The sequence below is a fragment of the Podarcis filfolensis genome, assembly GCF_964270895.1.
Source record: "Podarcis filfolensis genome assembly, chromosome: 1".
NCBI classification, from domain to species: domain Eukaryota; kingdom Metazoa; phylum Chordata; class Lepidosauria; order Squamata; family Lacertidae; genus Podarcis; species Podarcis filfolensis.
In genome coordinates this window covers 107,230,436-107,254,144 of record NC_139604.1, presented here as the reverse complement: position 1 = coordinate 107,254,144, position 23,709 = coordinate 107,230,436, and the positions used below count along the sequence as shown (strand labels likewise).

Genomic DNA, 23,709 nt, shown 5'->3' with positions numbered 1-23,709 from the left:
AAGGCCTCTTTAGAAAATCTTGAAAGCCAGGCCTAATTTAAAAAATTAAAAAAAATCATACCCAAGAACATAACACACTGGGCAGTTCACCAGCGCAAGACTCAGTGAAACAAATGGGAACTGCTCAAGAGCAAAGCAGGACACCAAGTCATGGTCCACCACAGTGCTCTTGAACTGCTCCTGCCCATTTCACAATTATCTGGCCCATGGTATTCTCAGACACACGGACTGGGTGGAGACAGAGATTGCAATCCAATTCCAGAGTTACCCAAGCTAAAGGTCACTTCTGCGTATTCAGGGCACGAGGCTTCCCTCAAAGAATCCTGGGAATTATGGTTTACCTCTTCACAGAGATATGATTCCCCGAACCCTTGACAAACCACATTTTCCAGGATTCCTTGGGGAAGCCGTGTGACTTCAGCCCACCTAACATCTCTGCATCTATCAGTGTAGGCCAGTCTTCAGAACAGGGGTGGCTGGCCTGTGGCTGTCCAGATCATGTTGGATTTCATCTCCCATCAGCCCCCAGGCAGCATGGCCAAAGTCAACTATGAAAGGCCTTGGAGCCCAGCAACATCTTGGCAGCAACAGGATAGCCACCTCTGCACTAGAACTCTAGATTTGGGCTTAGAGAGTTTGGATTAACTCCTGGTCTTGAACAGTTCATTTTTCCTATGCAGAGAAACCAGCAAGTAAAACTTCTCATTTATAAAATGCATTTGTTTAGAATTATGGTCTCTGTTGTGTCTCTAAAACTGAATTTGTATAACATAATTTCCCTTCTGCTAGGGTCAAGCCAGATATGATGCAACATATCTCTTGCGGAGGTAACAGCATTTCAAGAGTATGAGAGATATACACTGCAGAAAGGGCATAGGAGAAAAGGCTTGAGCAACCTCTCCCAAAGACACTGCTAATTAGCAAAACAAAAACTGCAAGAAATCCTAATCATGGATCTCTTCTCTCTACATCACATCTGGCTCAGCTCTCAATCATTCTTGCAATGTGATTGTCTTGTGAACCACACTTTTTTTACATAATGGCCACCACATGGGAAGCTGATTGATAAGCTTCTGAATTAAAAACCACCACCTTCTAAATCCCACTGCAGCTCTCCTGCACTCCAATCTAGATCCCATCCATACCAAACGTTTCAAGCACATTTAATGAACGTGGCTCCCACACACACACACACAAAGCATTGTGGGAACTGTAGTTTAAGGGTGCTCAGAGCTCTGTGGTGGGTAAACTACAGTTCCTTGCAGGCAGCCATGTGCTTTAAACATATGAAGTAGATGTGACCTAAGTGTGCAACGTGCAAAGAAAGGGAAAGGCTTGGTTATATCCTTGGAGCAAACAGTGCTGCCACTGCCCCAGGTCTGTAGATCCCTGGTGGGAAAAGTTGCCTGTGAAAGCAGACCCCACATATTTTGATGCACCAGACTCCTGCAAATCCACCAGCAGATACGGTACTTCCCAGGTCTTGCCTGCATTGGCAATTGAGAACATTTGTTCTCTCCCTCTCTTTTATGGTAACCTTTCAAATATTCTGACCTCTGGCAACCCTGAATCTTCCAAAGCTTAGCCTACCTACCATACTTCAGCTGGCATGCATGGGACTTACCTTCAAAGCCTATTATTTTTATTGCCGTCCTCCTCTCAGAAAGGCATAAAGGGTGGGAACATTTGACCTCCCCTGTTCTCTAGACAGAGGATCTGTCGTCATGAAACCACCAACTGGTCCAAGCTCAGCTAAAATTAATGGGGCTGAAAGGTTAGAGGACAGAACAGAGGGTCATTTGCACAATCTCTCCAATTAAGGGCAACCCATGAACCAAAATGGATTTCCAAAAATGGGATGACATTACCTCATATTAGGAAGGAAGCCAATAATGCTGATTGACGAGTCTAGCAATGAAGTGTCCAGAGGACGGTGTTTGGTTCTCCAACCGCCTCATGGCTGTGAAAACTTTTTATTTGAATGTGTGCGTGCTGCTTTGCCAAATTAAAATGTGAACAAGTGTACATCACAGATGATATGGAAAGGAAGAAGAGCCGCAGCAAAACCATACAAAGCATTTCAGGCAACTGGATCCTGTGTGATTGTAGTTTTCAGTTCAAGGCAGTTGTGAACAATAATACATTAGACACAGTTCTCCTTAAATCATGGCCATGAAAACAAGGAATAAGGAACACGCAAAACCAAGAACACTAGCAAAAGTAATTCCTAAAACTGGGCACCCAACAAAGTCAAGTTTATCACATGCAGGAAGAAATGCAAACTGCATATTCATCCCAAACTGTATATTCATTCCACACTTTTTAGTGCATTTCCTCATCACTTTCCTAACCGCAAAATGTATGTTGCTGTTTTGTTTAAGTAGATTTGTTACGAGGGCAATAGTACACTTTAATCCACTTAATTGTGCAAACCTAAATTTTCAGTACATGCAAAATACTGAGGCTGAAGGTGACCTTTTGCTTCTTCAGAGATTTTGAAGAGAACTGCTGGCACAATCCTTTTTCATGAAAACACAAAGAAACAACCTCACCAACTACCTTCACCTCAGTGGCTTTTTACTTTCTCTCCTTAAGGCAGCTGCTTATTCAGAAACAGACACAACAGACCGTACTTGCGTGCAAATTCAGTCAGAGTCAGTGGGAGTTGGGCCTCAGTAAAAATCAGTCAAGGAGTTCAAGCTCTGACCCTTCAACGGAAAGCTGAGTAGAGCATTGCCCTGACCCTGCTTTGCATTCGTAAGTTCACTAGCTTTAATAAAATACACACACGCTGCATTAAACAAGACCTACACCGGGGGGCACCTGTGGCTCCTCATACGTTGTTTGACTACAAAGCCCATCATCCCTTGCTACTGGCGATGCAGGTTCAGGCTGACAGGATTTGAGAGGCCAGCAATATCTGGGGGGTTGCAGGTAGGAAGGAGACATGAAGTCTGGTTCACATTTAAAGGCGTGCCAACTTAATTTGCACTATCGGAAACAATAAGCAAACTGTGAAACACAGAAATCCTTTGACGTTCATACTTCTCTGAATTTTGCAATGCAACTCTCCAACCAGGTAATGTATACCAAAAGGGTGCGTTAAAACGCATATATTATACGAGAGGAAATTACTTCAGGGGAGAAATGTGCACACTGGGCAAAAATGTGTATAGTAGGAGAAATTCACACTAAAATAAAGGTGAATATTCATGTGGGCTTTTAACAAGATCACAAGTCAATGTAAGGAACTGACCTGAAGATTGGGGGGAAAAATGAATAACTGAGAAAAACTGTAACTGACAGATTCATTCATTGCTAGCCGCAGGTTAGCCGCCCCTGTCCTACTCCTCTCCATGTTTTAAACTCCATTTTCTACTGATCAATCCCTCCAGCTGCCTGATCATTTTATGTTGCTCTCCTTTGAATGTCCTCAGATTTGTCAGTATTTTGGTGGCATTTAATATGCTAATGAAGTAAGAGGGAGAAATGGGATGGATTGTGGTGCATCAATGAACACAGATGTCTAATCACCAAAAAACTGGCTTTACCTAAACTCTGAATAACTCTTGGGTAGCTGGGTATTTTTAAAGACTCTACACGACTTCTTTTCGGCGTGTGAGAAAACAGACTTCCTTTAAAGGGCTTCTGCTTTGACCTAAAGCTCCACTTATGGTAAAAAGTCAGGTACAGTGAGGGGGGAAAGTATTTGATCCCCTGCTAAATTTGCCCGTTTGCCCTCTGACGAAGAAATGACCAGTCCATAATTTTAATGGTAGGTTTATTGTAGCTGTGAGAGACAGAATAACAACAGGAAAACCCCCAGATGCAAAGACCACCACTAAATATTCAGCAGTTGTTGTCAGGCTGTAGCATTAATTGATTGCATGGCTCATTCTGCTTTCCAGAACCAAGTAAATTATATTATAGTACAGAATGAGTAGGGCAGCCCCATGGGAGCATGGGCTTATCCACACTATATATTTAAAGCATTTTGATCCCACTTTAACCCCAGAGAGACACTGCCAGTCAGCAGAGACGATACTGGGTTAGACAAACCAATGGCCGAACTGAATATAAGGCAGCTTCCAGCGTTCCTAAATTTGCTGTTCTTTATTTAAATGAACTGTTTAATTTGTTATTTCTTAATACCCTGCTTGGCCAAGGGTTTGGCCACATTCAAAGCATGTCTCTGTTCTGCTATGCTTGCTGCATCAGTGAAAAGGCAGATTGCCAGACTAATCTGCATGTTTACTAAAGCTTATTAGGGTTTCTTTCCTTTAGCAATCAATAAGCTATCAAATCCTTAATTGCTAACCCAATCGTGCTTCTGCTGTTTAAGCATACATAAGTTCTACCGTGGGTTAATTAAAAATAAGACTGTATGTTCCAAGTTTGCTTCTATGGTTAGGTATCAGGTTAATGGGGTAAAATGTAATTATGTCAAGTGTTGACACGGAGCGAGCTTCCTCAATCCCAATGCGCCCCAGGTGTTTTGGACTACACTTCCCACTGGGTGCACTGGCTGAGGCGGATGCGATTTCTAGTGCAAAACACCCAAATGGCACCAGGTTAGGGAAAGCTGGCATGGAGAATAGCAGCTTAACTATGCCCTGGCTCATATTGCAGCCCACTTGTCTGCATTAAAGATCTAGCAATTGGGGGGGATGTAACCTATTCCATTTAACAACAAGAGCAAAATTGGAGCTAATAGCCAATTTGCTTCTCAATACCATTTATAAGTCACAGTCTGATCTGTACCTGAAATATTACCGAATTCGCTAGCCTGGTCTCCATGGCGGCACCTGATTCCAAATCTGGCAGTTGCCATGGAAGCCTAAATAATGTTTTCTTTCAACAGGGCAGGTTTCTAACTCTTGTAAATATGGGTGGAGGGGGACCTTTAAGAAATGTGTGGGCAATATCTGATCACAAAGGCCTTGGTGGTACAGAAAGTATCTGTCTTCTCCATCACATAATCAACCTCCTCTCTCGACAGAGCCTTCTCTACTGAATTTGAACATGCAACAGGAACATTTTGAGAAGATCAACCCTATTCTAGGGGAGGAAAGTGGTCCTTTAACTCATCCTCCCTCTCCAAATTAAGCCTAAGTACATGTAACAGGAATGCCTGCATATTCTTCCCTAGTTTAGCACCATGACTCCAGTTCCCTCCCTCCCCATCTCAGATTTTGGTTTGTAAGCCCCTCAGGGCAGGGATCAATCTCTTTGCACCATGCACAATGGTGGTGCCTTATAGAACCTATTTCTGCAAAAAGAACCTGGTAGACACAAGCGCTTTTAAAAAGAACGGAATTGGTTTGCAGTGGAAAGGTTCTGTTTACTGTCAGGTTGGGCCCATGATGATTGTTATTCTTAATTTTTCAATTTGCCCTCGGCAACAAACTGATATGCTAGTTTGCTGCTGTATATAGATAACATGCTTTATATCATGTGTCTGAGAAAAGCCTGATGTTTTAGTACATAAATGCCCAACACCCTGCCAGCCAAAAGTTGTAGAAGACAGGAAGAAATCTCTTCCATCGGCCTATTAATCTGCCATAGCAAGAGACTTCATAATTAATTTGTCCCTAACAGTTCCCTTGTAATAGCGGCAAGAAAAATATTTCAGGGATGGCAATTACCTCTGATGTCAAAATGATGAGGAAAACAAATGTTCAACCATCAACAAAAATATCAACACCTTCCCCCATTCCCCTGTCCCTATCATGGGTGACAGAGCTGCACACTGGAATTGCTATGCAATTAATTACGGGGCATGTTGTGATTGAAACGACATTTTCCAACTGAATATAAACATTTTTTTAAAAGCATTCCAGGTTTTGGGGGGGGGCATCTGTCACTGGGGAATGGCAGGAGGGGGGAGGTTGGTGCAGTCGTGTCCTAATCTATGCCTCTCTTCCTCTTTAATTAACTACACATATGTCCCACAATTTACAAGCAGTCAACAGTTTATTTATATATTTAAGAAACATCCATTAATTGCACATATGTTCCACAATTACTCAATCTCAAGCAAGTTAAGGTGGGCTAGATAAGATAAAACACAGAGCGAGAAAGAGGGGGGCACACACTTGCTACAAGGCGAGATTGTGGGTTTGGATTTATTTAAAATCCCACAAATCATCATACATGGATTTTGCAAATGACTGCCGCTGAAGCCATGCCATAGCTTGACCATCTGTATTGTGCAAAGCCTTCCAGAACTCAGCAAACAAAGCTAAGGGTACATTCTGAAATAAAATGTAACTTTGCAGGGCTGCTTTGGCGACAGTTTGGAAGATTTAACTCTTGCGGAATATAGCAGCAGACTTCCCAAAGCCTCCCCTTTGAGTTGCTAACTCCACACTATTTAAAAAAAAGATCTGCAGTGATGCAAAGAGGAGAGTACAGCCATTCTGCTCTTCATTATGAGCATGTTATCACCATTTCAACTTTCCCCCAAACAGGGAACAGATTCACTCTCCTTCTGGCGTGCGATGAAGAAACAGCAACTGCTGTCTGAAGCCTGGTGAATTGTAAGGAGCAGATAAAAAATACTGTTCTCACATAATTATTTTAAAGTAAAGATCCCAGTTTGTCCTGGACTCTGTTTTTTAACAACAACAGCAACAACAACAACTGCTTTCTGTTGTCATCAGTGTATGTAATATCTTAAGTTATCCATCTACACCAGTGCAAGAAGCCTCAGCCCTGAGGGTTAAATGTGGCCCTCCGTGCCTCACTATGCCACCTCTGGGACTTTCCTCAAGCCACACCTGTATGCCAGACCACGTCCCTCACTGGACACGCTCCGTGTACTCCCTCAACAACTGTTTCCTGTTTGCCTAGGAGGCAAAATGAGTGTAAGAGCGTGTGTATATGTGTAGAAACCTGTGGCATTTGCATGGATGGAATGTAGCCTTACGGCACAAAGTTTAGGGTCACATCCATTGCTTCATCCATTTTTACCTCTAGCTTTGTCCACCAATGGCACACGGCCTCCATAAGATGAGGGGATGAGCTCTCAGGCTGAAAAAGTCTATGCAGACACAGGGCTATATCTAGCTTTGACTTCATAAATAATAATAATAATAATAATAATAATAATAATAATAATAATATATTTATACCCTGCCCATCTGGCTGAGTTTCCCCAGCCACTCTGGGCATTAAATACAGCATTAAATATTAAAAACTTGCCTATACAGGGCTGCCTTCAGATGTCTTTTAAAAATAGGATAGCTGCTTATTTCCTTGACATCTGATGGGCGGGCTTTCCACAGGGTGGGCGCCACTACGAAGAAAGCCCTCTGTCTGGTTCCCTGGTTCCCTCACTTCTCACAATGAGGGAACCGCCAGAAGGCCCTTGGCGCTGGATCTCAGTGTCCGGGCTGAACGATGGGGGTGGAGACACTCCTTCAGGTATACAGGACCAAGGCTGTTTAGGGCTTTAAAGGTCAGCACCAACACTTTGAATTGTGCTCGGAAACATACTTTAAACACGTTGGCTATATAATGCACGAAAAGCATAATGCTGGTGGTCAACAAGAGGTTTAAAGACTCTCTCAAGGCAAATCTTAAAAAATGTAGTACTGTATAAACACTGACAACTGGAGAACACTGGCCTGCGAGCGCCCCAACTGGAGAACAGCCACTTACAGACTCACTGTTAGGACCATGTTCATGAAAGACAATCTTACTCAGCTACAAATGACAGAAGAAGAGGAGGAAGAAGAAGAAAGCGGGAAATGTCAGTTTTAGGATTTTTATGCCACTGCCTAGCTCACCTACCCACTCTTTTAACATATGCGCCCTTCAAGAGTACTGTATGCTGCAGCTATGATCCTGTATCCATCTCCAGACTTTGGGATGCTCCCAAGTATAGCTCAATATGGCCTTGTTCGAAGATGATTGCCTAGATTTACAGAAGCAAACACACTCATTCTTACCCATCTTACTGGATCAATCACCCGGACAACTCATTTATTCAGGCAAAGGCTACAGACACAGAGTTCCATTTTATTGTTTCCAAATTAAATCCGCAGTTGCTGCAGCTTGGGGGTGGGGGGTAGGGTGCACCTTTCATCTAAGCATGTTAACCAAGGTCTTAGATTAACTGCCAACATTTAGGTGGACCCTTGAAGGCTGACTCACACAACCAGGAAGGGTAGCCACTCCAAAAGCTGCCCATGTCAGCTTACCCCTAGTTGTCAGCCAACCACACACAGCTGCTGCCATGTGTGAAACTAAGCCTTTTGCACAACACTTCAAAAATTGGGTTTCCCAGCATTTGCAGTAACTCATACAAAGCTTAATCCTGCATGTGGCAGCAGCTGCACACAAGCAGCTGGCAACGGGCAAGGAGTGGGCATCCGATTTTTTAATTTATTTATTTAGCTTACTATGTCAAGCCTTTCCACCAGAAGGGCTTCAAAGCAGCAAACATATGAATCAACCCAATGGTTGTGCGAATCACCCTTAAGATCCTTCCCTAATTTGGAGAAGCATCTACAAGCCAATACCAATTTCAGTTATCCCCTTGGCACTGACGGAGCAGGGTGAAATGAAGACGTTGGCTTGACAGGTAAGCTAATTGTGTGTTAGCCTGAAGCACCTTCCTTCATCTGATACACTTTAGGGAGATTTTGATAAGGTCACTGGTTTAGCAGAAGAAGCCCAAAGAATTTATGCTAAGTCTGCTATTCAATCCTTACAAAAATCCTTTACATGATCCAGTGGCTAACTTGCTACAACAGGTCTAATACCAGCAGTCCAACATATTTTCTATATGGTAAGCATACCAGGGGGAAACAATTTAGTCCTGTTCCTCTTCTTCTCTCATAGTCTGTGTATAAATTCATCAATGCTTTCCTGACCCAACAACTCACTGAGCATGTGCAAATATCTCAAAATGAAATGGTGATTTTCATTTTAGCATATTGAAATTTTTTAATTAAAAAATACAAGCCTTCCTTCGTCCTTCCTCAAAGCAAGGCTACAAAGCGAGTGACTTTTGTTTACAGATGGAGAGCTTATATTACCTTTTTTATAGCTAATAATAAATAGAACAACTTACCACTTTTGCTTTCTTAGAAAGTTAGTCTGGCTGGTTTTGTACCATGTCTAAAGGACCCCAGGTACTGAGTTATAGTTCAAGGCATTGGCAAACAGCATATGAGCTATGGCACATCCCCATGTTTGAATGGACACCCTTATCAGCTGCTATGGTGGCCCAATACAAATGGATACAAGGATCTTACCCTTTTAACAGCTGTGGAGAAGAGGGAATTTCAGCAGGCATGGCATGAAGTCTACACATGCTGAAATTCCCAGTTCTACACAACTATTAGAGGCCTAGGAGCCCTGTCCTATGTTGTATCTGGCCACACTAACTGCTGCGTGAGCGTCCCCCTGAGCTGCTCATTTTTGCAAAGTTTTATATTTCCAAGTAAAGTTATGATAGTTATTTGGAAACGAAGATTTCTGTCAGAAACCATACAGACAGTTAAAGAAGTTAGAGTCACTGTGACTACAGTGGTAGGGAGGGCTACATGGTACATTTTCTTAAATAAATTGCACTGCCTTTTAAAACACACACACTAGGAGCCATCCCTTTGGGTTAAGAATTGTTTTCCTCTTTCACCCCTCACCAAGTGATGTTCAGAATCTAGGACAACTTCTCCTACAAGGTATATAGAAATTTATTACGGTCCCAGACCAGTTTTTCTCCTATAAGAGGTCCAGATATCAACAACAATCCGTACAATGTCACCTAACAAGAGCACAGTGACCTTTGCTTTGGAAGCTGAGATGTTTCCTGTGGCCTGAAAAATCCATTTGGTACTCAGACAGCTAAAAACACTGTTTTTAGCACACACACACACACACACACACACACACACACACACACAGCGCTTTTAATAACCATTTGTGCCCTTCAGCACAGAAGGGGATACACAACCACGGAGGGAAGCTGAGCGGAAGCCTGCCGTGCAGAGGCATCCAACAGTACAGAAATGGATCTGTACTCCTGCCTTTGGTAATGCAGATGAGCCCACAAAGTGGTGCAATTCGCTTGTTAACATAGTCCAAACAAACCATGGTTTACTGGGGATGAGCAGCACGCTGGTGAGTGCTGCTCATACTGTGCCCACCCCAGCTTTTGCTGTGCAGGGAGGCAAGAAACCACAGCACTGGGTTAGAACTGGTGGAAGCCATTGCTTTGTTGTTGGTTTACTTGTCATGGTTTGCTTGGAGAGAAACAAACCATGAGTGCTGGTTCGCTAAGCCAGCACTGTGATTTGTTTCCTCTTGGCACATAAGAGGGAGAAGCAGGGTGGGTGCACTGCTCATGAATGGTCTGGCATTGCTTGTTTGGACTTTGTCTTACCATTATGTGCAACTTGGGCTTAATATAACCTTAACTGGCTTGGGAGCGGAATCACATTTTTCTAGCGACAGCATGCCAGGGTTTGAGTGCTGGTATCTCACAAAAAGTGTTGAGTGGGAGTGGAGGCAATAATCTGGATCCTATACTGCAAATGAGTAATATCTCTGCATTTATTGGACAAAGACCCTATTATTTGGGAGAGTATTATCAAACTATAGGGTTGGGTAGATCTGGGGCCTTCATTTGAATGGCTTCCTTTTGCAAAAGAGCAGTTTACATTTAGGGTAGATTTCAAGACAAGGCAAAACCACTTTCCCAGAGTCACCCTACAATGGAAAGTTTTCCATTGGGGGGAAATTGAGGAAACTAGAATTAATAGGGCAGATGATTAACTGATGTTCTCCTGACTGGCAAATTGCAAATATGCCTTCACACCTCTTTTAATGTACACATGGCACTCATTATCAGTGAAATCTTTATTGAATAGAAAACTATATGGCATTGTTGTTGGCTATTAATTTTTGTACACCTCTTTGAAAGCCACGTGTCCCCAAAACTCTCCAGATTAAAAACAAGAGAGAGAGACTCAAGTACAGCCTGTCACCACGGCAAAGATATATCCCCACCACTGCCACTTCGCAATCCAGTACAAGAGAAGGAGACATCACAATGCTGGCAGTGAACTGGGACAAACATGAAAAGAGCCCCAAGGATGGAAAACCAGTTTTGCTTTGTTTTTAATTGTCATGGAAAGGGCCGAAGTCCTTTAAGGTGATAAATCTATTAGGCCTATCTTTGATCCAACAACAAAGGAACAGCCCCACCTGGAGGTGACATATGGGAATAAATCAGCGAAAGCAGAATTTTATTTATTTATTTAGATAAAATGAAATAAATAAATAAATAAATAGAACCAAGTGCAGGCCTGCAAACCAGAGAGAAGTATCTTCTTTGTGAGTGGCATATAGCTCAATCCTATCTTGGGAATTAAATTAGACATGGTTTAAATAACTGTTCTACTAACAGTATGGAAGGACACAGAGACTTCAGAGAACAATATGGATGAAGGATTGCCAGAACAGGAGGGTGAGATGGTAAAATTGGAGGCAACAGATGGTGAAATGGAGAAGTCCTTCATATTAGTGCCTAGACTAGAGAAATGAAGGAGGAGTGGAATGGAGTCATGGATGAAGAGACATCCTGAGCTGGCAGTGATAGAGTTGAGAGTGAAAGGTCTCTGTGCGCAACTTGGAATCAATTCAGATGATAAAGCTATCAAACCTCTGTCACTTTTCTTGGGGGGGGGAATAGAAGAAGCGTAAATGGATGGACTATTTTTAAAAAATCAAAATGGAAAACTATGGCAAATACAACAGGAAATGGGAACAGAAGATACAGAACCAGGTAAAAACTAATAAATACATAATAAGTAAAGAAGTATGGAATATTATTTTAATGAATTATCATAGCTGAGAAACTCTTGTGATGGAAAAGATGGAAAAACTTATTGTTTAGTATGGAGGAATGGTTGTTGAAGTTATTGGAGACACTGTATTCTTTTACAAAGCCCCACACAGCTTACGTTCAGGGTACCTTAGGACTGAATGAACCTTTATATTCCAGCTCAATCACTGAAATTATCTGAGGGTCATTCCCCAAGTTGGTGAGACTCATCTGACAGTGACATAAAACCGAGCCTTCAGAGTCCTCAGCCCAGTTCTGTGGGATGCTCTGTTTCAACCTTTAAACGTCTGCTGGAAACTTTTCTGTGCCACCAAGCTTATTCAGGCAATCAAGAAAGTATCTTTCTATGATAGTAGGTGATCCAATTTTAAATTTCTATGTGCTTTTTACATGTATATATGGTTGTTGTGACCCACTTTGACGCAGAGTGGCAGGGGCAACCCAGTCAGATGGGCGGCATACAAATGAATAAATATATAAACTTCAGGTTTTGCTTAAGAAATAATTAAAAGGTGCAGTGGTGTTAGCAGTGCTCCCAGTTTTAGGGACTGGCTGAGGTTCAGTCTCCTCCAATTCTTAGTACATTAGTACTGTCAGCAGTCAAATCCTAGTTTGAGTTGAGGAGACAAAAAAACTCAGCAGGATCAGCCTAGCATTCTCCTGACATCATAAAAAAAATTCCCACTGCAGCTCCTCACACGGCATCGGAACAAATTGCTCAGATAACTTCAGCTCAAAAAAACCCAGTACCTCAGAAGCACAGAATATCCCAGTTCTGCTCGCCAAAAGAAAAGAGATAATTAACCTCCCCAAATGGCCTTGACACAGCAGTTCTGAAGCCAAAAGAGTTAACTGGGAGAAAGATGCTTGCTTAATATTTCTGGAGAATCCAAGCAAGCAGGTTTGGTTTCATTTCCCTACAGAAAGAAGTAAATAGTCCCCCAATTTGCTGCCCATAAAGCGGTGCTAGGAACTGCCCGGCTGTGAGAATTAGCAGCAAGAGCAGCTCACACATGAAAGGAAAACAGAGAGGAACTGATGATGTTTCCTTGAAACTAAATAGGAGCCTGCTAGGTGCCCATGGGGAGCCAGTTCCCTGCTTAATCTTCTTTCTATGTAATTGTTTCCTAATGACGATGTCCTTGTTTGGCCCCAGCAGGCTCAGGGACCGGGCCTGGCACTGAGGTTTCCTATCTCCCAACTACCATTTATGCCTGTTCTATTAAGCAGCACAGACTATTAATTACAGGGCATTGTCCACAATCACAGCAGACACCATCTCCAGGGGTAAAGCAATAGCTACAAGGTGAGAAGTGAAAAACAGAGTGTACCTGTACTAGTTAAAAGCATGAGAGCAAAGTCTCTCATATGGCAACTCAGAGATTTCCATTTCTTGCACACCAAAATAATATTCTGTACCACAAAACAAGTTTTGGAAGGAAGCGTATACAAAACTAGGGTTGCCATATTCCCAAAAGTGAAAATCAGGACAAAGTTGTTTTTTTCCCCTTTTTCCCTTTGTTTTTGGGTCAAAGTTGTTGAACTTCTTTTGGAAACATCTCCCCAAAAAACATTTGGGGGCTTTACTTTGATTTTTTTAAAGCGTTTTTTGGAAGAAGAAACAATTGCCCCACTTGCCAGTTTTCCCAGACATTCCCAGATGTCATTTTGCTGCCTGATTCCCAGATGTGTCCAGGAAAACCCAGACGTATTGCAGCACGATATGAAACTCCAGTATTAGAAGAATCATAGAACCAGTTTCTTGGGACTATTTTATTTCAGTTCAAGAGGAAAAGAAAAGGGTTTGGGCAGCATTGCTATACTAAGCGAATGCTAAGAAGAAACAGGCAGTCAGTGCAAACGGAGGGGGGTGGATTATCAGGGCAGAACGAAAGAAAAGAAGACCAGCAAGCTGGTTTAAGGCTTTCCACACAGGAAGCGGAACAAAGCAAATACTCCAACCCTGCACAGCCTTTTTTTTCTCCTTCACCATGACTTGGAAGCCATACTGCTACGGTTAAAAAGAGAGTTCAGCTTCTTAAGGAAGTCCAGTAGTGATTACAGGTTTGATTGATCACTGTCCACCAGAGAGTGAAGTGGATTTCAATTAAGTATTTTTATTTTTTACAGAGAGCACTGAACAGCCTGCTGGACATCAGGTTTCTATCCATCCAGGTCTAGCCTGGGGAGGTTCAAGGCTACAGGCTTCAAGGCACACAGAGAGAGCACGGCAAAAATCTTCTTGATACGCTTTGCACTAACTAACCACTAACCTTGGCAAGGCTTGAATGCTGAATCATGGACAACTAGGCTGCCAAGTAAGAAGGATGCAGCTGAGATGAACTGAGCCTTTCCCCCATACATTAACCGAAAAAACATCAGCCGGTGCCTGACAGAGGTTAATGAGGCCATGGAGACACAAGGCCAAGGGTCAAAGCTTCGGGGGGGGGGGGGGCTATTGGCAACAACCATCCAACCACAAGCTGCCTGCAGCACAGAAGGAAACCACAATCAACTCTTCTGTAGATAAAGGTGTCAAGGTCATTATCGCTCCTAATCAATTGCACTAGGGCCAAGGAAGATTCCAGAATGGCAGGATTGCAGTCTAGAAGCTTCAGATCTTTCAGAAATCTGCATCCCTTAACAGCATGGGGCACCAGCCTTCTCAGGACTGTGTGCACATTTGGATTATGGAGCAAGAGCCGTGGGTGCCACACCCTCTGCCCCCAGAAAGAAAGAGAAAACACACACACACACACACACACACAGAGAGAGGTCACGTTTCCAATGAATCTGGGTGCAAGTCATGTATTGCTGCAAAACTCTCTAGTTGCTGTTGCTGCTACTTCTACTGATTTTCCACTTCTTTCTGCAGTGTGAGATGGGCAGCAGTTGTCCAGCCAACTTCCCCCTGGTGTCTTCTGAACTGCATACAGCATAACTTAATCTGACCATCATTTCTTTCTTTTTCATCACTCTTTTGGGATGCTCTCAGTTTAACTTTCCAGTTAGTTGCTTAGGTGGCAATATATATGTATATTACCTTAGCATCTTCTCAGGCACAAAGTAGGCATGGCATTAAATGCATCTTTGCATTTACCGTGCACTTTTTAAATAATGCAAGTAGCAGCCACCGTGGAGAAAGGGTGAGAACAGATAAATCTTGGTATCATTGCAGGCGGGTGGCGGGGGTTAACACTTTCCTCCCCTGCTTATTTTGTTTCGCCATTTAGTCATGTCCGACTCTTCGTGACCCCATGGACCAGAGCACGCCAGGCACTCCTGTCTTCCACTGCCTCCCGCAGTTTGGTCAGACTCATGTTTGTAGCTTCAAGAACACTGTCCAACCATCTTGTCCTCTGTCGTCCCCTTCTCCTTGTGCCCTCCATCTTTCCCAACATCAGGGTCTTTTCCAGGGAGTCTTCTCTTCTCATGAGGTGGCCAAAGTATTGGAGCCTCAGCTTAACAATCTGTCCTTCCAGTGAGCACTCAGGGCTGATTTCCTTGGGAATGGATAGGTTTGATCTTCTTGCAGTCCATGGGACTCTCAAGAGTCTCCTCCAGCACCATAATTCAAAAGCATCAATTCTTCAGCAATCAGCCTTCTTTATGGTCCAGCTCTCACTTCCATACATCACTACTGGGATTCCGAATAGAATTTGCTTCTCTGAAGCTACTATTTGCTTTAGAAAGAAAGATCCAATTAGCATCAATGGGACCTTTTTCCCCAGGGCAAATAGCACCATCAGCTAAGCTATTGTGCATCAGGTCCACAAAAGGGGAGGAAAGCATTAACCCCCTGCCTGCCACAATCCTAGACACGCAAAGAGCCCTGCACTGTACTTTGAAGCCCAAAGTGTCTTCTCACATAACATCATTGTGATATTAGGTGGGCAGCCCCACCCACTAATCAAAGGATCGAGACCACTGGCCAGATGCAGTTTCCCCACCCATTAAGAAGGTCATACTCAGAGTAGAGCCACCAATGTTAATAGGTCAACTCTTGATTATTACTTCCTTGGATATCTCCCCATGGTTTAACTTGCGGTTTTATTTTTTAGTATTGTACGATGGTTTCAGCAACTGTTATTTTGGGTTTGTATTTTTATATTGAATGGAAGCCACCTCAGAGGAGTAGCTACCCTAAAAGGAGACTAAAAAAACTTAAAAATAAATATTTAAAGTCTTCCCACAGATCCTCTCTGGTGTTCCAAGGTGCCCTCTTGGAAGTTCCCCCACACTCAAAAACTTGGGGGGATGGTGGCCCCAGAGAGAGCATTCTCTGCAGCAGCATCCAAACAATGGAACTCCCTCCCCATGCAAGTGTATCAAGCATCTCCATTATGTAGCTTCTGGAGTTTTGCTGAAGACACACCTCCTAACCTTGGCCCTTGACAGTTAAGATTTATGTATAAGCACGCCTTTTTTTTTTTGAGATATATATGCTTTGCTAAATAATTTTATTCAATGTTAACATTGTACGATTATACGGTTGCAACCCACCCGGTAATCTTGTGGTGAAGGGCAGGCATTAAATCTAACAAACAAAAGAACAAAGCTGCCACCATTCAGCCTTCAACAAGAGGCTCCAGGAACAGAAGCAACTCCGGATAAGAAATGTAAGGCATCAGGAGAAATATCGTAATTTTTATCCTTAATGGATAATGTGTCAGGTTCTGTTTTTAAATCGCACTTCTCAGGAACATCCAAACAACTCCATCAGATGCTGTCCTTCGTTTGCTTAGTCGTTTCTCATTTCTTCAGGAAGCTGGATCCACATAACTTTGCTTTTCATTCTCCCAACCAGGGGTCAGCAAACTTTTTCAGCAGGGGGCCAGTCCACTGTCCCTCAGACTTTGTGGAGGGCCGGACTATATTTTTTTTGGGGGGGGGGATGAACGAATTCCTATGCCCCACAAATAACCCAGAGATGCATTTTAAATAAAAGGACACATTCTACTCATGTAAAAACACCAGGCAGGCCCCACAAATAACCCAGAGATGAAGTTTAAATACAGTGGTACCTCGCAAGACGAATGCCTCGCAAGACGAAAAACGCGCAAGACGAAAGGGTTTTTCGTTTTTTGCGTTGCTTCGCAAGACGATTTTCCCTATGGGCTTTCTTCGCAAGACGAAAACGTCTTGCGAGTTTGCTTCCTTTTTCTTAAAGCCGTTAATACCCAGCGAATCCGCGCTCCGCAAGACGAAAAAATCGCTAGACGACACAACTCGGGGAACGAATTAATTTCGTCTTGCAAGGCACCACTGTAAAAGGACACATTCTACTCATGTAAAACACGCTGATTCCCGGACCGTCCGTGGGCCGGATTTAGAAGGTGATTGGGCCGGATCCTTAGGTTGCCTACCCATGCCCCAATCCAACTCTCTCTCACACACATTTGATCTTCCCTGTAGCCACTGCCTCTGCCTAAGGATTCCTGCTAACCCGATCAAGTAATCTGTGTTTTCACATCTGACCTTGCTGAATTACCAACTCTATGCATCATTCCAGGCTGTGGGAAGTCAAATCCATTTCTTCTCCAGCCCTTAAGACTGCAAAGCCAGCAATCAGGTGGGCTTGCTTTGAAAATGGCCTTTGGTAAGGTATTCTCCCCCTCCTGTTGGCCCTTTACCTGTGATTTGACAGACTCATATTCTTCTGTCCCGCGTGAAACACTCCGGAGAGAAGTGAGGTAGTCAAAAGTAATAACTGCTGTCTGCAAAACAAGTCAGAAACAACAGCATAAGCAAAGTATCCTATAGCTCTTTTTTTACTAAAATTAGTTTGTGGTTGATCCAAAAGTATGGTCCTTTCTTAAGCCATTGGGCTTCAATGTTCCCACTTCTACCCGTCTAGAAATGCATTCTCAGTTCAGAAAGTTACCAGCGTACCCCAAGCACTTTGAGTCCTCACCTTCCTCCTAAAACCTTTGACACTTTGTTTAGAACTCATTTCCAAATTCAGGTTTACCCTAAAACAGGAGTGGCCAGGCTTCAGAACGGTCAGATTGTCTCTGAGCACATTCTCATCCTGGGAATTTGTTTTTACAGAACTCAAAATGACTTTACCAAAAAGTCCCTTCCAGGTTTCAGCCTTTTCTCCATTACAGCAGCTGAAATGAAAATGTCATTTTGTCAAAGAGTTGTGAGTCAAAAACCGTTCCTGATCTCCTACAAGCCATCCAGAGATCTACAAGTAGATCCCTATCTACTTTCTGCCCACCCATACCGAAAAATATATAGGGGAAGTGTAAAAAAATATTACAAGAATTATGGACTACCTTTTAGGGAATAATCTTAATAGTATAACCTTTCTGACAAATAGATCAGGGGTTTTCTAATTCAGACATGCAGAACCTGAAGTCAGGGACTCAGTGGAAACAATGGTCTGCCCTGGCCTGTCAGATGTTCATCAACAAGGGACTCAACAGTCTGAAGTCCTAAGAGAAAGGAGCCTAAAGCTGGTGGCATCACAATCTACTATAGTGACATCATACCTGTTGTCATAGTGATTAAATATTAGGCCTTAGAATGGATACTGCTTGGATACCAAGACAACAAATAATGATCCTATCACACACCAAAAGCATAGGTCCAGATGGTTCAGGAGACAGAAAACGGTCTTTTCTGAATTGTCCCCTTTGCTAGATCATTTCACTGCTTTGTATTTGTAAGATTATGCAATCTAATTAAGGTTGCTTTTCCACCCTATTCCTGACACAGGTTTTGTGCCTTTAACAACTTTGCAATGGGCAGAAGTGCAGCAGGTGATGTTTCTCCTACAGAGCGGCAGAGAAGAGGAAAACTGCAGCTGATGTATCTCTGACAGCATTTGAAGGTGCATACGTACCATCTCTCAGAAAACAGAAAGGTGACAAATGTAAATTAGAACAACACCAGACTACTGGGGATCCAATGAGCTGGCAGGGAGGGATCTGATGCAAATCTGAGCCTGTACTTAGAGAGGCGGGTTGTGGGAGAATGGAAGCAGAAGGAATGGTGTTCACAATGTACCTGTAACATTTGCTTAAGATTGCTCTCCACCTTGAGAACAGTGGACCTAAACCTATCCATCGTCTCAGGAAGCAAGAACACTCATATCCTTCTATCAGAGTTAGGGAGCCTGTGGCCCTCCAGAAGTTGTTGGACTCCAGTTCCCATCAACCCCAGTCAGCATTACCAACGGTCAGTAATGATGGGTGTTGTAGTTTAGCAACATCTGGAGACCCACAGGCTCCCCATCCCTGCTCTATTGCAGGGGGGTGGGTAGGGAATGACAGAAGTGCTCAGTAAATGGGTAACAGCATTCCTTTAATAGAAATCTCTAGGTCCCAGCATACTGATTTTTGTTGTGTTGTTGTTTAGTCGTGTCCGACTCTTCGTGACCCCATGGACCAGAGCACGCCAGGCACTCCTGTCTTCCACTGCCTCCCACAGTTTGGTCAAACTCATGCTGGTAGCTTCAAGAACACTATCCAACCATCTCGTTCTCTGTTGTCCCCTTCTCCTTGTGCCCTCCATCTTTCCCAACATCGGGGTCTTTTCCAGGGAGTCTTCTCTTCTCATGAGGTGGCCAAAGTACTGGAGCCTCAGCTTAACAATCTGTCCTTCCAGTGATTTTTGTACTTTCGATTAAAATAATGTTGATACCCACCTCCTGCACAATTTCTGTCATATTTTATATCAGCTTTTCCCTAGATTCTTTCTATATTCCTTTTACGAGTTTCCCTTTTTCATCAAATGTCACAACACAAGTGCTCTAAAATATGGATTCCTGATGAAAAACGCCTGCTGTAAACCAGAAATACTCAAATCAGGTTTATTACATGGCGACATGTAAGTCCTGTGGATTTCAAGATGACTTTATGCTTTCCCTCACACAAGATGCCAGATTGAAACTTACTGTGGCAAATGCTCTGCCTACTCGAACAACTCCAAAATCGTTGGGATCCAGGTGCTTGTTGCCATACAGGTAAAACCCAGTGGTGGCTGCTGCTGCAGTGGCCAACGATGCGAGTTTTAAAGCCCTTCTGGCCATGGCAGCAAACACTGAGGAGAAATAAAGCAGGAGTCATGACTTGATGGGGCAGATGTGAGAGAGATTCTCAAATGAGTTGGCAGAATGAGAATTACAAGACAAATGGAGGGTGCATGGGCCTAGATTTGGGGAATGGGAATCCCAGACATTCCCATTACAATGTCAAATTTTCCTTCCTGTGCAGAAGGAACCAGGTTAAAGACCTTGCATCTCCAGTTAAAGTGATTTCATGCAGCAGCTCCCTCCTTGAGAACTTGGAGAGTCACTACAAATTAAAGGAAGCAGTTCTGTGTTTGATGAATCAATGATCTCAGGCTCAGTGAGTACAAGACAACCTCCTCTGTTCATATGTAGGCTAAACTTTACAGCAAAGTCTTTCTTAACTATAGCAATCACCAAGTACTGTACGTTAGCCAGGATGGTCACAGAATCTTCCATTTTAGGTTTGCACTCAGTGGGTGGGGACCTTCAAAACCATATTTTTCTTTAACGAATAACATTTTGATTCCTATTGCTTTCCTTTTATAGTAGCTGTTGAGGCCTAGTTCTTTTTGGCAGCAATTGCTTTTAAAGAAATCCACCTTCCTTTTCAGCTCTCTTTCCCCCACCTCCTTCCTTTTATTATTTTTTAAGAACCTGTGCCTGAAAACTCCATCTGCTACCATTGTTTATTCTCACCTGAAGCCATATTGTGCCACGTGTGGACGACTATTGCCATCTCCACTAATTGCAACACCTACCACAGGATGGCGGCTTCAAGGGGGGGGTGCAGAGTGGCAGCTGAGCTTTTAAGCAACAAAGACACCTGGTTTTGTGCTAATTTCTCTTTCCAATAAAAATGGAGTTATTAAAAATATATAAGGGGAAAACAACAGTTAGAATAAATTGCTTTGGAAATTTTCCACAAGGCATCAGTGTGCTTCTTGCATGTAAACGAGCGACTATGACATCCCTGGAGGGAATCGTAAATGTATGTATGTTTTTAACACCCCGATTCTTAACAGCAGAAATCCTACTGAAGCTTTGCAATTGCAAAAGATGTGAGAACCAGAGTGCCAGTGTAAGTTCATTTCATTATTAAAACTGTTGGTGTCAATTAGTGACTTTGTGTGCTAGAAGTTTTCTGCTAGGTGTTTAGGATTGTTCCAGTCCTTGTTTCCACAGTCTCACATTTGATGCTATGTAGCACCTGCAGCAAAACTCTTTTAGAATGCAGGTTCAATGTTGTTGAGTCATAAGAACATAAAAAGAGCCTGCTGGATCATGCCAATGGCCCATCTATTCCAGCATCCTGTTATCACAGTCATCAGCCAGATGCCCTTGGAAGGCCTGCAAGCTGGACATGTGCACAGCTGTACTCTGCCCACCTGCAACTCCCAGCAACTGGTCTTCAGACACACACTGTGGTGTGTAGCTGTTGACAGCTGTGTCCTCCATGCATTTGTCCAATCCTCTTTTTAAACCATCCACGTTGGTGGTCCTTTAATTTCCAGTAGAAAGGCAAGGAAAGACAAATAGCAAGAGGCTCCTATAAATCTAGCATAGATGTTTCAATTGTAGTCACAGTGATGCAACCTATCTCTACCATTTAAATCATGTAATTGTAGGAAGCGAGAATAACAAGAGATCCATCCTGCAACGATATCAGCATGATCAAAATCCTTACCATTTAAATGTGTTCGCTAAGGGCACCCAACAGGCCTCAGCTACAAGTAAGGCATTTAGCACTGCTGTTCCCATGCTGTGGAACACTCTTCCAGCAAAGGTACACAGGTATCCTCACTTTTGACTTTCAGGGGTCTCTTGAAGATTTTTCTGTGCTGACTGGCCTTTGCAGCTGTTTAGCCAGTCACTTTAATTATTATTTGCAATGTTTTTTAATGGTGTTTTATGTTTTATTGTTGCACAACACCCTGATATTTTATGATATGGCTGTATAGAAATACTTTTTTAACTAAAAACACAAATATTGGGGAGGAGAATTAGGCCAACTTTTATTAATAAAAAAGGCCAAAAGTTGGTTTTCAAAAAGGGCATAGAGACATCAGCACAGGCTTTCCATATACACTTTTCAACTGGCTGGATGCCCAAGTGGCAAGCCCATCTAAAGGCATGCAAGAAGAACTTTGTGCCTCATTCCATCTAACAAAGGGGTGGCTAACCTGTGGTCCACCAGGTGTTGAATTATAATTCCCATAATCTCTGGCCATTGGCTACGCTATGCTATGAACGTTGGTTATGAGATATAGTCAACAAAATACATACCTACTCAGAAATAAGTTTAATTGAGTTCATTGGGGCTTACTTCCAGGTAAGTGGGCACAGGACTGTAGCCTAAATGTGTTCATCCTTAAGGAAGACCAACATTTTCCAGTTTAGCAAACAGCACTCACTAAACTGGCCTCTGCCTTCAGTGCAAAACTTTCTTTTTCCCAAAGATGGATCTGTGAGATTCACCATTGACTCTCCTTCCAACGGAGACACGATGGGAGGAGCATGGCCAGCAGTACCTGAAGCTGTTGACAAATCGCCCGATCTTGCTTCCCCCAACCTACAAGCAGGGAAATTTCAGATGGGCTGTTGTGGGTGGGGCGAAAGTGGGTGGCAGGTAGCACTTCAGAAGTGAATGAACAGCCGAGCTCTTACGTAAAGCGAGCCGGGGACTGAATACGGTAGTAAAAAGGGGACACGAAGATCAAGGGGGACTGAGAGCACTTCTGGAAAAACTAAAAGGTCAGGACACGGTGCTACTGGGCAGATCGACACACTGAAATGAGCGTTGAAAGAAGCCGGTCCCATTAGGGGGGCTACGGAGGATTGCAGCGCCTTGGTGAAGTGGAAACGTTTGATACGGAAGCACCCTAAATTTACTTTCGTGACTGGGCTACGGGGACGTGCGGGGGAGGTCCCATTTCGGCCCCTTCGAACCCCCTGCTGTCTTCTCATTCATTACTCGACGTTCTAGATTCCACAAAGGTTTGTCCCTCCGCCGGAATGGCTCCAAAGGGGACCCTCTGCCCGCCCCGTCCCCGTCCCCCTGATCTAGCCGTCCAGCCACAGCCAACAAGGACAGCGCCGCTCTCCACACTTACCGGCTTTCTGGGCACAGGGACGCTTTTATTCGGCGGAATCCAAGGTTCCTCCCCTCTCTTTCCCACCCCCTGCTTCCCGCACGTAGTACAGGCTTTCCCCTGCCGGGGATGCTGGGACTTGTAGTTTTCTCGCGGATGGCAAAGCCTCGGGATCTGTAGGGGCGCCTGGGCTCTGAAAAACTACAAGGCCGGAGCCACCGGGCGAGCTCATTGAAAGGGAAGAGGGGGAGGGTGAAGGGCCGGCGCGTTTTGCTGTCAGCCGGAGAGGCCGCCTTTGCTGACACCTGTTTGTAGGTCAGCCTTTTTACATGTGTTCACCTGTATCAGCAACAAAGCTGGTAGTTTTGCAATAGGCAAGCATGTCGTGCTCTGTGAAAGCTAGTGGGGAAAACAGGAAACAGGACAAACCGCTCCTGCTTTCAAGACAAGCCCGGCAAATCTGGAAATATAATTAATGATTTGATACAGTTGATAGTCAGTACTTGTTTTAACTCATGTGTAAACTATTCATTCTACCTATTATATAATTTTGTTTCTCATTTTTAAAATTTTGTCTAATTGTCATCTCTGTTGTGTATAGAATGTTGTGCATAGAATGAAATAATGATTTAAAAACTATTTTTTAAAACCCCATCACCCTCTCCTGTTTTAGAAGTACAATTTCCCAATCCTCGTGGTCCTCAAGGCAGTCGCCATCCTAAACAAATATTGCATATCAATGC

At 43.4% G+C, this 23,709-nt stretch overlaps 1 protein-coding gene across 3 annotated transcripts in view; it reads right to left on the bottom strand.

The window, feature by feature from the left end:
- ADCK1 (aarF domain containing kinase 1) overlaps window positions 1-23,481 on the bottom strand; it is a 106,489-nt gene extending 83,008 nt beyond the window's left edge. The window contains exons 1-3 of one of the 3 annotated variants that reach the window (XM_083615681.1): window positions 22,988-23,481; window positions 19,761-19,906; window positions 17,491-17,574 (exon numbers count right to left, since the gene is read on the bottom strand). In XM_083615681.1, the coding sequence (XP_083471807.1) occupies window positions 17,491-17,574; window positions 19,761-19,895 (219 nt within the window). In that variant the 5' untranslated portion in view covers window positions 19,896-19,906; window positions 22,988-23,481. Of the gene's footprint in view, window positions 1-17,490; window positions 17,575-19,760; window positions 19,907-22,160; window positions 22,492-22,987 lie in introns of those variants that run through there. The other 2 variants (XM_083615679.1, XM_083615680.1) reach the window with 2 other exon arrangements.
- Window positions 23,482-23,709: the final 228 nt, after the last annotated feature.